Source organism: Malaclemys terrapin, chromosome 9 (genome assembly GCF_027887155.1).
Source record: "Malaclemys terrapin pileata isolate rMalTer1 chromosome 9, rMalTer1.hap1, whole genome shotgun sequence".
In the NCBI taxonomy this organism is placed as follows: domain Eukaryota; kingdom Metazoa; phylum Chordata; order Testudines; family Emydidae; genus Malaclemys; species Malaclemys terrapin.
Window position 1 is genome coordinate 78,015,859 of NC_071513.1, and position 14,005 is coordinate 78,029,863.

Genomic DNA, 14,005 nt, shown 5'->3' on the forward strand with positions numbered 1-14,005 from the left:
AAGTATGCATACAACACTATACATGATGCTATCATATTCATTTCAAAGACTAAAAAGGAGTGACCTGGTATAGCACAGCAGGAATCTCAAAAAATTAATCCCATTTTATCATGAGATTAAAAAAAAGTGAACAATGACTGGTAAAATCTGCACCAGAAACAGTTGTGAGGCTCTTATTAAAGCTTATGGGACATGCGGGTGCAACTCCAAAGACAAAATTTGGGCCTTAGGCTATTACAGTAGGCTTAGCATCCATCATATACTCTTTAGCCTTACAGCTGCTCTCTATTTATTAATAGAATTATGATTTGTCATCTGGAAGGCAACGTTACCGCCGCTCTGGTTGAAACTGACTGACGTCAACAGCGTTACACCAGGGATGACTATGGCCCACTGCCTCAACAAATTCTATGTAGTTTATCAACACAATGGGCAGATAAGCTTCTGGCTGTCCAGATTCAATCCATGTTGCTTTGGGATTGGTCACTACGATTAAATGCAATAACAAAATAGCTAACCTGTTCACTTTGGATGACTTCACAAATGCATGGTTTACAAAACACATGTGCGCAGTGTGTTATCACAGGAAGGTTCAGAGAATCCAAGCAAATTGCACATTCTTCATCTGAGCCAGAACTGAGAACCAACTTCATTTTATTTACTAACTTCTCACGTAATTCTTCAGGAGTACTATCACCTAATACATACAGAAAACAGGTTTTGTTAAAAACAAAAAAAAGATTTTACACATGGGGCCAGATCAGCAGCATAGTTCCATTGAATCCAACAGAACCATGTTGATTTACACCAGTAAGGATCTGGCCTACAATTTATAAACACACTTAAATATGGCAGAATCATCAAGAATAATTCTGTATTACTATCTAAAAACATTTTTAAGAATATTCAATTTGAGTCACTCAGACTAAAAACCTCAAGAAACCCTAACTGACTATGGGCACACTGATCAGTACAGGGTGCAACGTGCTCAGTGACTGAGGGGAAAAGAGCATTGTTTACGCAACAGCAGTTTTACACAGTGCTTCTATTATGGAGATATTGGTAGCTACTCTATAGTTGAGATTGCACTGTGATTTCTGCTTAAAAGGAGGAACAAATCTATCTGTTTCACACGAATTGAATGTAGTGTCCAAATTTAGCACAGTAAAACTCTACATGGAAAATTTATGTCCTATGAATTATTTTTTTTTAGGGATAATGTTTAGCAATATTTTAAATTGCTTTCTTTTAAGTTTTGCCCCATTTTTTCAAATTTCTTTGTTTCCAGAAGCTCAAAACTTCATACTGATCCTGATGACACATCAGACATATGATCATTTTGAAATTTTAGAACTGGGCATCAGAAGTTATAACTTATATTCAGGATATCTTAACTGGACTGTGCTAAATGCAGTCAATGGACCTACTCAGATCCAGCAGCTACTTTCCATTTTCTGAAGTTACAGGGACATCTGCCTCTGCAGTGGAGCTGCACACTCTTGGATTCCGAAAACTGTGCCTTCAACTCTCAGCCTTCCCCCCACTCTGTCCTATCCCCTATAATGGCAAAGGATCATGGGGAAAAGAAAAACCCACAGCTTGCAACTCCACTGCAGAAGCAGTTTCTTCTTCTGATAAAGCTACAGGGCTGTCCCTCCACACCTCACTCATCCTCTTGTCCTCAGAAGGGGAGAAGTGGGCCCAAGACATTAATAAACTTTCTATGGCTCAGCAGAGCACAGCGGTCCTCTGATAAACGTCCTGCAGTTCAACAGTCAAGAGCTTGACTAAGGTCTGTAACAGCAGAGCTATCAGATTCAGGGAGGAGAGTATCATCTCCTCCCTGTTTTTAGCCTCCATGACCTCCGATACTGCTCTGCTTCCCCCACATGTACTTGCTGACGTATTCAGCTTTTAAATGTGTACTAGTGTTGATAGATCTAAACATTAAAAGTTGAATATAATAGGAAAGAAGGACAACATGGTGGGAGCATGGGGAGCAAGGCTACCCGGGGGCAATTTAGGCTGTGAAGGGCACTGGGGAGAAGTAGGCCAGGACTGGAGCAAGGCATAGGGGCAGGGGAAGGAAAGGAGGTCATCGGAAACATCAGGGCTTTGCAAAGGGCTTACAGGGGATAATATGTATTAATACCAAATAGCTAATCACGTGTATTAAAAGAAGACTGTCAACGCTGATACATACTCTGGTAATTTCCACCACCATAAAAACCAAAACATGTACCTTAAAGTTCAGTTTGCTAGACTGTACATCCAAATTCATTAAAAAAAAGGCAAAAAACATGCAGTTAAGCCAGTCAACACCCTCCTCCTATCTACATGCCGCTCCTTATTCCTCCATTCATAATATACATAGGTCCATTTTCATCCTTAAAATACATGTTGATTGAACTTAATCCACAAATATAAAATTCACTAGCGCATGCACATGCAGACTTTACATAGCAATTACAAAACTGATATCAAATTTAGAATGACAGATCACCCATTCACAAATTTTCATAAGCATTACAGAAAAAAAAAAAAAAAAAAATCAATCTCACAGCCACCATTTACAGAGACAGCATACCTCATTTATTTACACACTAATACAAAATCGTGTATGGAACTACAGTACAATTTATAAAAGCCACCCTAACCCTATATTAATGATTAAAATCATCAACATTTGAACACTAAGAATGGTTGTTCAGGAAAAAGATAGTGTAAGGGAGATATTTAAGGATGACAATGGGAACCAATGAGTAAACTGTAGATGGGTTGCTGAATGACTCAGCTAGATATTTCGTTCTTTTTTTAGGGCTTGCCTTTGGTGGGATGTGAAGAGTAGCATATATAACTATAAGTTGGGGGAGCAGGTAAGTGGGGGGATGTTTTAAAGAACAATCAAAAATTCCAAATATTGTAGGCAGAACACATTAATATACCCAATTAAAGGCTAATTGTTTTTGTCCATAATACAGCAGGTAAAAAAAAAATCTACCAATAACATTTCTATTCTTGGGACTCGAACTAAAATTCTGTTACAGTTTTTAGAACGATATACAGAAAGTACATCTACTCACCTATTTGACAACTGGAAGACGATGTATTTGTGCAAAGATGAGGATGGCAACACAGCTGCCTCAATCTGAGCAAGACACCAAGGACATCTGCATAATGTGCTAGAACAGTTCCTTCATTAAAATACCTGAAGAACAATTTTAACATTATAGTGTGAAAAACATTATACCCTAAATACATGGTCTCAATGGGTCAAGTTCAGCAACATAAATCGTGTCCTATTCTTACAGTCACCTTTTACCTGTTTTTCATGCAAAACATGCCCTTTCATTTTTTTTGTGTTTTTTATTTTTTTAAATGTGTACACACCCAAATGGCAAAACTGGAGCACTACCACTTACCTAAACAGTGGTAGCCCTGAATATTAGTGTTACCCCTGAATCTGACCCAGACTTTAATGAAATTGCAGCCGATTACACTCTACACTTTAACTCACAGAAACCAGGGACTTCTGAATGTCTGAACATTCTCAACTATTAAAACTTCTTGTGGTGTAGATTTTCGAAGAGGTACATGGACTTTTAGTCACCTATTTTACATTGGCCCTGGTTCTCCACTCACCCATACTAGTGTAACTTCACTGAAGTAAGTGGGCCACCAACTAAAATAAATCATGTGGCTGAAACCTTGTGCAATGCTTTGAAAAAATTACTGCTCTGTGTAAGGTGTGTGCGCCACGGTTTCTTTGTCCTGTTTTGTTAAAGCTGTGAAATGTAAAAGCAAAACTGAAAATCTTTCCAGGTTATCTAAACTTACTAAACTATATATATGCGCTTACCATACAGGTCAAAGTAGGAAGTTCCATATACCATCATATATCAGTAACTAGTTCCTAAGACTCATTTAAATTTAAGTTCTACTTGTTTCTGGAGAACATTACATATATTCTCATATACTATTTCAGGAAACAAGTTTTTCAAGTGCTAAAGAATTATTTTTAAGACCACTGTTAGTGTATTTTGTTTTCTTTTTGCTTCTCTCAAAGCCAGTTAGGCTCATTTATGGCATATGCTAAACCATTCTTCATTTTCTTCCTCATACTAACAATTGAACAGATGCTACAGTCATTTGCAATTATTAATTCAGGGCATACCAAGAGTGAAAAGTGTGTGTGGGGGGTGGGGGGGGGGGGAGATGAGAGAGAGAGAGAGTTTGGCATATTTTAGATACATTCTGCTATTACAGCTAATATGCTTCAAATATCTGGACCGGTAGTTTTCAGAAGTCAGACTACAAAGAAAACTGACAACTCTAACAGTAACTGCACAGTCTATCTTTTTATCTACCTGCTAATAGCAGCTTTGCCTTCGTTCTTCACAGACTGATAGATTTTTCTCTCTTCCTCTGTAAGCGTAACATGCTGAATAAATACCTTACGTTCTGGTAACTCCAAAACAGGCTTTCCTTTAATTTTGCTTGTTTTCGTTCTCCTAAGGGTGATGTTTTTAATTAGGGACTGTAAACGCCTAGAAAGACACATGAACCAGTCTTTAGTACACTAACACAAATTACTCACAATTTTTTTTATTCAGTTTACTGTCTGATTCTTTTGCATAAAATCTAAGCTTGATAGTATGCTATACCGCACTAAAATTAAGTTATATACTATGTATTGCATTTTACCACCGAAGTATAAATAAATCTCATGAACCAAAAATGTACATTATGTTTAAACAAAGTAATGTGTAAGTTTGTCATGATGCACTGGCAACCAAAGATCAGATTTATTATCCACAAACATTTTACAAGCTCTTCATACCTCAGTCCCCCTTGCTCTCCCAGCATGACAGGGCGCTGGATTGTTCTGTGCCACCACTCTCTATCAGTAAAAGGTTTCAGTTTTAAAAAGGAGAGAAGAGACCACAAATCCTTTAAGGAATTCTGGATAGGAGTGCCTAAAAAAAGAAAAAGAATCTAGAAAACCTTAAGAACCAAAAATATAAATTTGATTAAAAGTAGTCCACCCTCCACAAATACACAGAGCAAAGCTTTAAAACCCAGAGCACAATTTTTTTTTTTCAGATTGTTTCATATAGTGGATCTGTGACTCAAAGTATTAGTTTTCACAAACAAAGCACCATTACGCTAGCATACACTTTTTCAGGGGAGTCTTTCTGCAGCTATTTTAACTGCATATTTTAAAATGTATTAGTTTTCCCATATAGTTCCACTTTAAAGAAACAGGCAGGATTGAGGAAGAGAGAGAGAATTGGCTGACAAAGATTCTAACCCATATAATAATGGGACAACATATTAAAATCCATCAGATAACACACCCCAGGTAAAGGGAAGAGCTGTCAAAAAAAGAAAAAAAAGTGTTAGGACTTTAAATGATCTTAAAGAAATAATCTATTTTAAATGAATTGTTAAATACACCCCAACAGCTGATAATAAAATGACTCGTTTTCTGCACAAAGTGGCAGTCTCAGCATCTACCACAGAAAACCCCTGAAATAGCCATACACTTGGCTGAAGCTATGTCTGCAATTTAGAAGAAACTGGTGGTTTGGAAGAGTTGGGGGGATTCCAGCCTGCTCACAGCAGTTTTGACACAAAAGGGCTTTGTTAAGATCGACAGGCATAAAATGTTACTCTGTATTTGTTCATTTTTCATAGATCATCATCATCTTGTCAGACCTCTCATCTTTTAGTCTAGGTGCAAAGGTCATTACAAATCCTTTAGTCTTTTTAAAAAAATAGTTTTCAGAACCAAAGCTTCAGTGCTTCTCCCCTCCTTTTAAAACAAGCAGCTGAGTACTAATAGGAATTCAAAAACAAAATAAAACAAAACCACACACAGTAGTTTGTTAAGTAAAGACAAGCAAGTATAGTGAAAGTTTTCAGTTTCAAGGGTTATTCTTAAAACAAGCAATTTTTAAATACTGAAGACTTCACACTACTTGCATGCAGATCTGAAAGGATATAGCCAAAGTCTTCTCCACCAACAATATTTTCTGTCAGATGCAAAGATAGCTTCAGCCCAAACTGAGCACATAGTACAGTAACTCCTCACTTAAAGTCATCCTGGTTAACGTTGTTTTGTTGTTACGTTGCTGATCAATTAGGGAACATGCTTGTTTAAAGTTGTGCAATGCTCCCTGCTCCCCTAAGTTCCCTGTGCAGCAGCTGCCCAGCAGGCTATCAATTGCTGGCAGTTCAGCTGTCCCTCCCCTCACTGTCATGTGCTGCTCCTGCCCTCTGCCTTGGAGCTGCTCCCCGAGACTCCTGCTTGCTGTGCGGGGGAGAGAAAGAGGGGGGCTAATGTCAGGGTGTCCCCCTGCATCCCACTTACCCCATCTTCCATAGAGCAGGGGACACACATGACAGGGTCTCAGCAAGCTGGTCTAATTAACAAGGCAGTGTATTTAAGAGTAGGGTCAGCATACTTAAAGGGGAAATGCACATCTCTCTCTCTCACACACAGAGTGTCTCTCTCTGTCTGGGATGCAGTCTCCCCCTCCCTCCATTCCAGCTGCCTTGTAGAGTATGAGAGTTAACCCTTGAGGGCTCAGCCAATTGCTAATTCATCATTTAGCAGTAAGGCATTTTCTGGGAAATATGCAATCCTCGGACTCCTCCACCTCAACCAAGGTAGGTAGGTAGGTAGGTAGGTATGTGATACAGTCTTTTGTCTGATGAAAAAAAATTCCCTGAACCTAACCCCCTCATTTACATTAATTCTTATAGGGAAATTGGATTCGCTTAAAGTCGCATTTTTCAGGAACATAACTACAACGTTAAGTGAGGAGTTACTGTACCAGAAAACAAAAAAACCCTCTATTTAAAAAAAAGGGCACATATAACTTCTTAAGAACGACTGACAACGGAATAAAATGATTGAGTCTTTTTCTAAGAGGAATACTTCAAAAATACTCTGAAATGCTAGACTGTTGTGAGAAATCTAAAGTTTGCAGACACTAGAGAAACTTGGCCACTGATCTTATGATTTGATACTATGAATGACAAAGAATAATTTTTGGGCCTAGGAAAGAGAATGAGAAAGACTATATAGGCTGGTGCTTAGAGTACTCACCCAGGATGTGGGAGACCCACGTTCAAGTTCCTGCTCCCATGACTTTTTAATTTATAAAAGGTGGAACAGGAGAGACCCATACCAGAATCTCTCATAGTCCAGTGTTAGGGCACACTCCTGTAATGTGGGAAACAAGTTCAAATCCCTTCTCCACATCAGGCAGAGAAGATCTCCCACAACACAAGAGAACACCCTAGCCACTGAGGTAAAGGTTTGAGAGGTTTTCTTCCTTCCCTCGCAGCTGTTTTGTGAAACTAGACATCCAAATGCCCAAAATTAAAACCAAAAATCATTTTGACTCAATTTTTTTTGACTTTTTGATTCACTAATTCAACCCAAACAAAATTTTGTTTGGTTTTTCAGAATTGACAACAAACGGGAAAAAAATCCATTATTCACCCAGCTCTATCCATAATACATGCCTTTTGGGCATTATTCCTTAGACAGCACGTTTGCAAGTTGTTGGAGATGGTTTGCAGTTCACTTAGGCCCCAGATCAGGAAAGCATCTCTACTCAGGCCAACACTTAGGCAGATGATTAAGTGCCATTGATTTAAGCCAAGCACGTGCTTATGTGTTGTCCTGAACAAGGATTTTTCCTGAATCAAGGACTAAGTGAACAAAAAAAATCTGGGTTTCAAAGAAATCAAACATGCTGGTTTGTGAGTCAGTCCCTTCCTTCTTTGCTGATCATGTAAAATGAAGCTGGGATAATAGCATTATTTTAAATAGTTTAATTTGGTTGCATTCTCATCAACTTTTATAAAGATGATAGCTACAGCAGTTTTCTATGGACTTCTAATTTGCTACTGAGGACTTATGAAAAACTCTGACATTACTTTTTCAAAACCATTTTGAGATCTTCTTTCTGAACTAAGATTAATTTAAGAGCATTCTAAAATAAGTGTGAACTTAGAGCCCAGCAGCCAAAATAAATGTTAGGTTTTCTGGATAAAGCCAAAATGAAAACATTTCTTTAAAAAATACTGTGACGGGTTGGATCACAGAAACCCCCTTGGGAGCTGCCACCCGATGTGCAAAGACTACCCCTGCTCCTGTTTTCCCTGCCAGCTCAGGACTCCAGCACCCTGTCTTGCTGAGCCAGACACTCCCGTCTGGCTCCAGACACAGACCCAAGGTCTGATTCAATTGTCCCAAAGCTGCAAGTTTACCTGAAAACAGCTCACAGTAGTGCGCTTGTCTTTAGCACTCAGATGCCCAACTCCCAATGGGGTCTAAACCCAGATAAATCCGTTTTACCCTGCATAAAGCTTATGCAGGGCAAACTCATAAATTGTTCGCCCTCTATAACACTGATAGAGAGATATGCACAGTTGGTTGCTCCCCCAGGTATTAATACATACTCTGAGTGAATTACTAAATAGAAAGTGATTTTATTAAATACAGACAGTAGGATTTAAGTGGTTCAAAGTAGTAACAGACAGAACAAAGTAAGTCACCAAGCAAAATAAAATACAATGCGCAAATCTATGCCTAATCAAACTCAATACAGATAATCTCACCCTCAGAGATGCTTCAGTAAGTTTTTTCTCATACTGGACACCTTCCAGGCCTGGGCACAATTCTTTCCCCTGGTACAGCTCTTGTTGCAGCTCAGGTGGTAGCTAGGGGATTCTTCATGATGGCTCCTCCCCCTCTCTGTTCTCTTCCCCCCCTTTATACATCTTTTGCATAAGGCGGGAACTCTTTGTCTCTCTGGGTTTCCACCCCCCCTCACTGGAAAAGCACCAGGTTAAAGATGGATTCCAGTTCAGGTGACATGATCACATGTCACTGCAAGACTTCATTACTCACTTGCCAGCACACACATTTACAGGAAGACTCACAGGTAAATACAGCCATCTGCAGACAATGGGAGTCATCAAGATTCCAAACCATCATTAATGGTCCACACTTTACACAATTACAATAGGCCCTCAGAGTTACATTTTATATTCTAGTTTTAGATACAAGAGTGGTTCATTTATACAAATCAGATGATCATACTCAGTAGATTATAAGCTTTGTAATGATACCTTACAAGAGACCTTTTGCATGAAGCATATCCCAGTTACGTTACATTCACTTATTACCGTATTTTCTCTAAAACTATCTCAGTTACATTATATTGACTTATTATCAAGTTTTTATAAAACCATATAGACTGCACAACGTCACAATGTAGTGTCACTATAGTACAAAAATAAAGGTTAACACTGTAATTATTGTAGTGTGAAATATTTTACCTGTCAGTATCCATCTTCTCTGTGCCTCCAAATTTAATGCAGCTTTAGTTTGCTGAGCATTTGGGTTTCGAATTGTGTGCCCCTCATCCAACACCACTCTCAGCCACTTTAATCTGTGTAACAGGCTATCGCCTCTGCTCTGAAATACAATTTTATTTTTGATCCTGTAACTCAAATCAAAATAGACCTTTTTGCAACTATGATAAATCAAGTCATAGACCTAACACATATAGCACAAGTGAGGTAGATTCATTAAGACAGATTTCTAATAGTAGAAAGTATATTCATTTTTATCTTGCTTACTCAAAGAACAGTAAAACGAGGAATGTGAGGAACCCACTCTTTTGGATTTAAAGAATCCCTGGAAATGTAAATCAAGTGCCTAGGACTAAGAGGATGCAAAAGGGTGACCAGAGCAGAAAGCAGAGGAGTGGGAAGGGGGCTACATGATGCTAAATTAAATAGGAGGGGCCATTTCAAACAACTGATACCCAGATATTTTAAAAGGACTGAGATTTGTATGAAAACAAACCTAGCCAAATGCATGGATTCACATATAACAGATATCTTATTCAGGAAATTAATACATCCCTCAATAAAACAATCAGTTTTTACATACTTTCATAGACTATGCATAGGGTCCTACCAAATTCACAGCCATGAAAAACACATCACGGACCGTGAAATCTGGTCTTTTGTGTGCTTTTACCCTATACTGTATAGATTTCATGGCGGTCCTGCCTTCAAAGCTGGGATCCCAGCCAGCAGCCACCGCTCTTCACCTGCCCATCTCTGAAGGCAGCGGTGGGGCCAGCAGCAGTGCAGAAATAAGGGTAGCAGTACCACAACCCCCCCCTCACAATAACCCTGTGACCCCTCCACAACTCCTTTTTGGGTAAGGACCCCCTACAATTACAACAAAGTGAAATTTCAGACTTAAAAATAGCTGAAACCATGAAATTCATTATTTTTGAAATCCTATGACCATGAAATTGACCAAAATGGACTGTGAATTTGGTAGGGCCCTAACTATGCAATTCAAAAAGCTTGACTGAAGTGCCTTGGCTGTGTAAAATTAAGCAGCAGACAGAGTTGGAACCTTTAGATCCACTGCAGAGAGCTCTCCAAATTGAGCTAACAGAGTAACTAATAGCAGTAGTATGTGGTCATCCTTAGGCCTGGTCTACACTAATCCCCCAATTCGAACTAAGGTACGCAACTTCAGCTACGTGAATAACGTAGCTGAAGTCGACGTACATTAGTTCAAACTTACCGCGGTCCAGACGCGGCAGGCAGGCTCCCCCGTCGACTCCGCGTACTCCTCGCGGCGAGCAGGATTACTGGAGTCGACGGGGAGCACTTCTGGGTTCGATTTATCGCGTCCAGACAAGACGCGATAAATCGAACCCAGAAGTTCGATTCCAACCGCCAAACCAGCACGCAAGTATAGACAAGCCCTTAGTGTGGATCACCACTAGAAGGGGCTGGGACATTTTGCCAGAGGGTTTCACAGATTTTTTGCTGACATCAGAGCAAAGGTGAGACTCAAGAACCTTGGGTTCCATTCCAAGCTCCTGAGGGGAGTACGCTATATAGTGAGAACAAACACTTCTGCCTAATCCTCTCCCTCCCCCCACCGCTGCCCTTCAACCTCAACCTCTTCTGCCCTGTCCCTGTCCAGTCTCTTTTTCATCATGGCTCCTTGCCTCAGTCCCATTCTCTTGGTCTACCCAATCCCAGTCCCCTTGCCCAGAAAATCCTTGCCTCACCCCTCAGGGTTCCCCATCGGTTATTCTCCTCCCCCACTTTCATTTCCCCTGCCCAACCCTAGTTCCCACCCATCCCCTAGCTTCCTGTCCCCAATCTCCTTGCTCCCACAGTCCTCTGTCTCTTTGCTATCCCAGCCTCCATCTTCCTCTCCACCCACATTTCCCATCCTGACTGGCCTCCAGGGCTCCTCATTCAGTTTTAGTGTCCCCCATACCCCCAGCTCTTTGTCCCAGGTCTCTTTTCCCAACCAGTTCTTGTTCTACCCTTTGCACCCTAGTTCCTTGTCAGATCAATCCTCCCTCTCATCTTAGAACCAATGTGGGAAGGAGATAAGTCCCAGTCTCTCCCTCAAGCTTTTCATCCAATCTCAGTCTCTACCCATACCTCTATCTGCTGCCTCTCAGCCCATCTGCCCCCCCTACTCCTAATCTCCTTGCACACCTACTCCCAAATTACCAATTGCCCACCCTGCCCCAAGTCCCAGCTTTCGCCTTTCCTCCAGTTGCCTGTCCTAACCTGCTCTCCGCTCAAGTCTGACTCTTTCCCCCCCACCCCCCACCCCCCGCAGCTGAATCAGGCAGCTTCCTCCTCCATGCTGCCAGGGGACTGAGGGGGTCACTGACAGCACTAAAGATACACACTCCCTGCTCTCAGTTCAGGTGCCCAGATCTAGCACAGCCCACTGCTACCCAGAACTGAAATTGTAAGGAAAACCCTCCTCAGCCCCAGACTAGATCAAACCCAATGCAGTCAGAATCTGTGGGGAATTTAACTGCTAAAAATAATACAATAGATACATTCAAAGAACGCCTCCCACGCTTCATAAATGGCCATTTTAAGTTTGTTTGGTTTTATATCATCTGATATAAAAAGTTGCTATAAAGACATTTAGTATTTTACTTACTCCATAATCGCTGGCTAAAATGTTGTAGGTTGTTAGTACTATGTCTTGTTTTGAAAGAAATGATGGGTCTTTGCTGCGATCAGGACCATAATAAACATATATATTTAAGTAAACATCTGGCCTGATATGTTGTTCAAACTGGTCCTGAAAGAAAAGTCATTAGAGAAACTGCGATGAATCAGATGTTGCCACATAACTATATTCCTTAAGCATGGCTTACAAAAACAACTGTAGATTCTGTTCTGACTCTGTGGCATACTGCAACTACCAATGGTGGAACATAGGACATATAACAAAAGTCAACTGTTTTGGGATAAGAGAGGCAGAGGGAACTGTAGTAGCCAACTTAATTACAGCAAAAACAGAACCAAAAACAAAGCAAAGCTTCATAGTGAGTCACAAGGAATTGTGCTGCAATGGAGTTGAGGGGAGGGACGGAGGGAGGAGATATTTTTTACACATGTAAAATAAAGCTACAATGGCATTTCTGAATAAATAAGAAAAAATAAATGAAAGAATGACAGGTTAAAAATTATTAGTATGTCTCGTGTTACTAACAACATTTTATTTAAAATTAAAGATTTTCAAAATCTACTTTTCATCATTAGTGTTTAAATTTTTGCCCCTCTTTTAAATAAAATAGTTGTTCTTCACTTGTCCCTTTCTTTTTTTTTCTAAAGTGTTTCGCCTTTGTCGCTCTCCAGCACTAGCACCATGTTGCAGAATTAGAGCTGCTGCTGACAAAAAGAAGGGGTAAAGTCTAAAGATACTTTTTATTGAAATCAGTTTATCACAGTTCTAGGACGCAAATATAATATATGGAGGGAGTACTTTAATCTCCCTCACTCTGAGTTCTCCACACAAAGCTTCATTTGTTGAGTTTTCTGCAAGTTTCTCCATTACTGAGTAAGTATTAGGCAGCATTATTTCTGGTAATTTTATTACAGTAACTTCACGAATCACCAGAATCTAGAGAAGGAATTATAGCTAGAGCGAGGCAAGATTTTTCAGATGAATAGTTTGCAGTTTCACTTGATTCAAAACTATTTGTGAATTTGTCTCAATTTCAAACAATTACATGAAAACTGTAGTTTCAAATCCCAAGTCCACCGTCCAATTTTGTAGTTTTACAAAAAAAATTTAAACAGACCAACAACAAAAAATTGAAAAAGCAAGAGTATTTTCTCTCATCTCTTTTCAGTTTTAATTATCTTTGGATTTTACAACACAATGGCATAAAGCTTCGACAAAGACATGTGATTTTTAAGCTGAGTGTTACTTTAACATGTTTACAAACAATGAACTTCTCTCCTGCAATAAAAAAGGAGGGTGGAACTGTGAACCTGTGTGGAACCCATTTGCTCAATAATGACTCTCCTCACAGGGTGACCAGTATTTGTAGCTCTTTAATGGACATGAGATCAGTGAATAAAAGCCACTTAGTCTCATGGGACCACTATGTCACTTCAATTTGTTCTAGTATCAAAAATTACTAGGGCTGTCAAGCGATTAAAAAAATTAATTGCGATTAATCACTGTTAAACAATAATAGAATACCATTTATATAAATATTTTTGGATGTTTTCCACATTTTCAAATATATTTATTTCAATTATAACAGAATACAAAGTTTACAGTAACACTTTATATTTAATTATAAATATTTGCACTGTAAAAATAAAATAGTATTTTTCAATTGACTTAATACAAGTACTGTAGTGCAATCTCTTTATTATGAATGTTGAACTTACAAATGTAGAATTATGTACAAAAAATAACTGCATTCAAAAATAAAACAATGTCAAACTTTAGAGCCTACAGGTCCACACAGGCCTACTTCTTGTTCAGCCAATCGCTCAGACAAACAGGTTTGTTTACATTTGCAGGAGATGTTTAGCATATCTGGCACCTAAATACCTTGCAATGCCGGCTACAAAAGTGCCATGCAAACGTCAGTTCTCACTTTCAGGT

General features: G+C 39.4%; 1 protein-coding gene across 2 annotated transcripts in view; it reads right to left on the reverse strand.

Moving 5' to 3' along the window:
- The window catches only part of HLTF (helicase like transcription factor), a 55,103-nt gene that overhangs the window by 16,069 nt on the left and 25,029 nt on the right, over positions 1–14,005 (reverse strand). For both annotated transcript variants that reach the window (XM_054038954.1, XM_054038953.1), the window contains exons 15-20: positions 12,035–12,178; positions 9,361–9,499; positions 4,841–4,976; positions 4,368–4,547; positions 3,084–3,208; positions 519–697 (exon numbers count right to left, since the gene is read on the reverse strand). In XM_054038954.1, the coding sequence (XP_053894929.1) occupies positions 519–697; positions 3,084–3,208; positions 4,368–4,547; positions 4,841–4,976; positions 9,361–9,499; positions 12,035–12,178 (903 nt within the window). The remainder of the gene's footprint in view (positions 1–518; positions 698–3,083; positions 3,209–4,367; positions 4,548–4,840; positions 4,977–9,360; positions 9,500–12,034; positions 12,179–14,005) is intronic.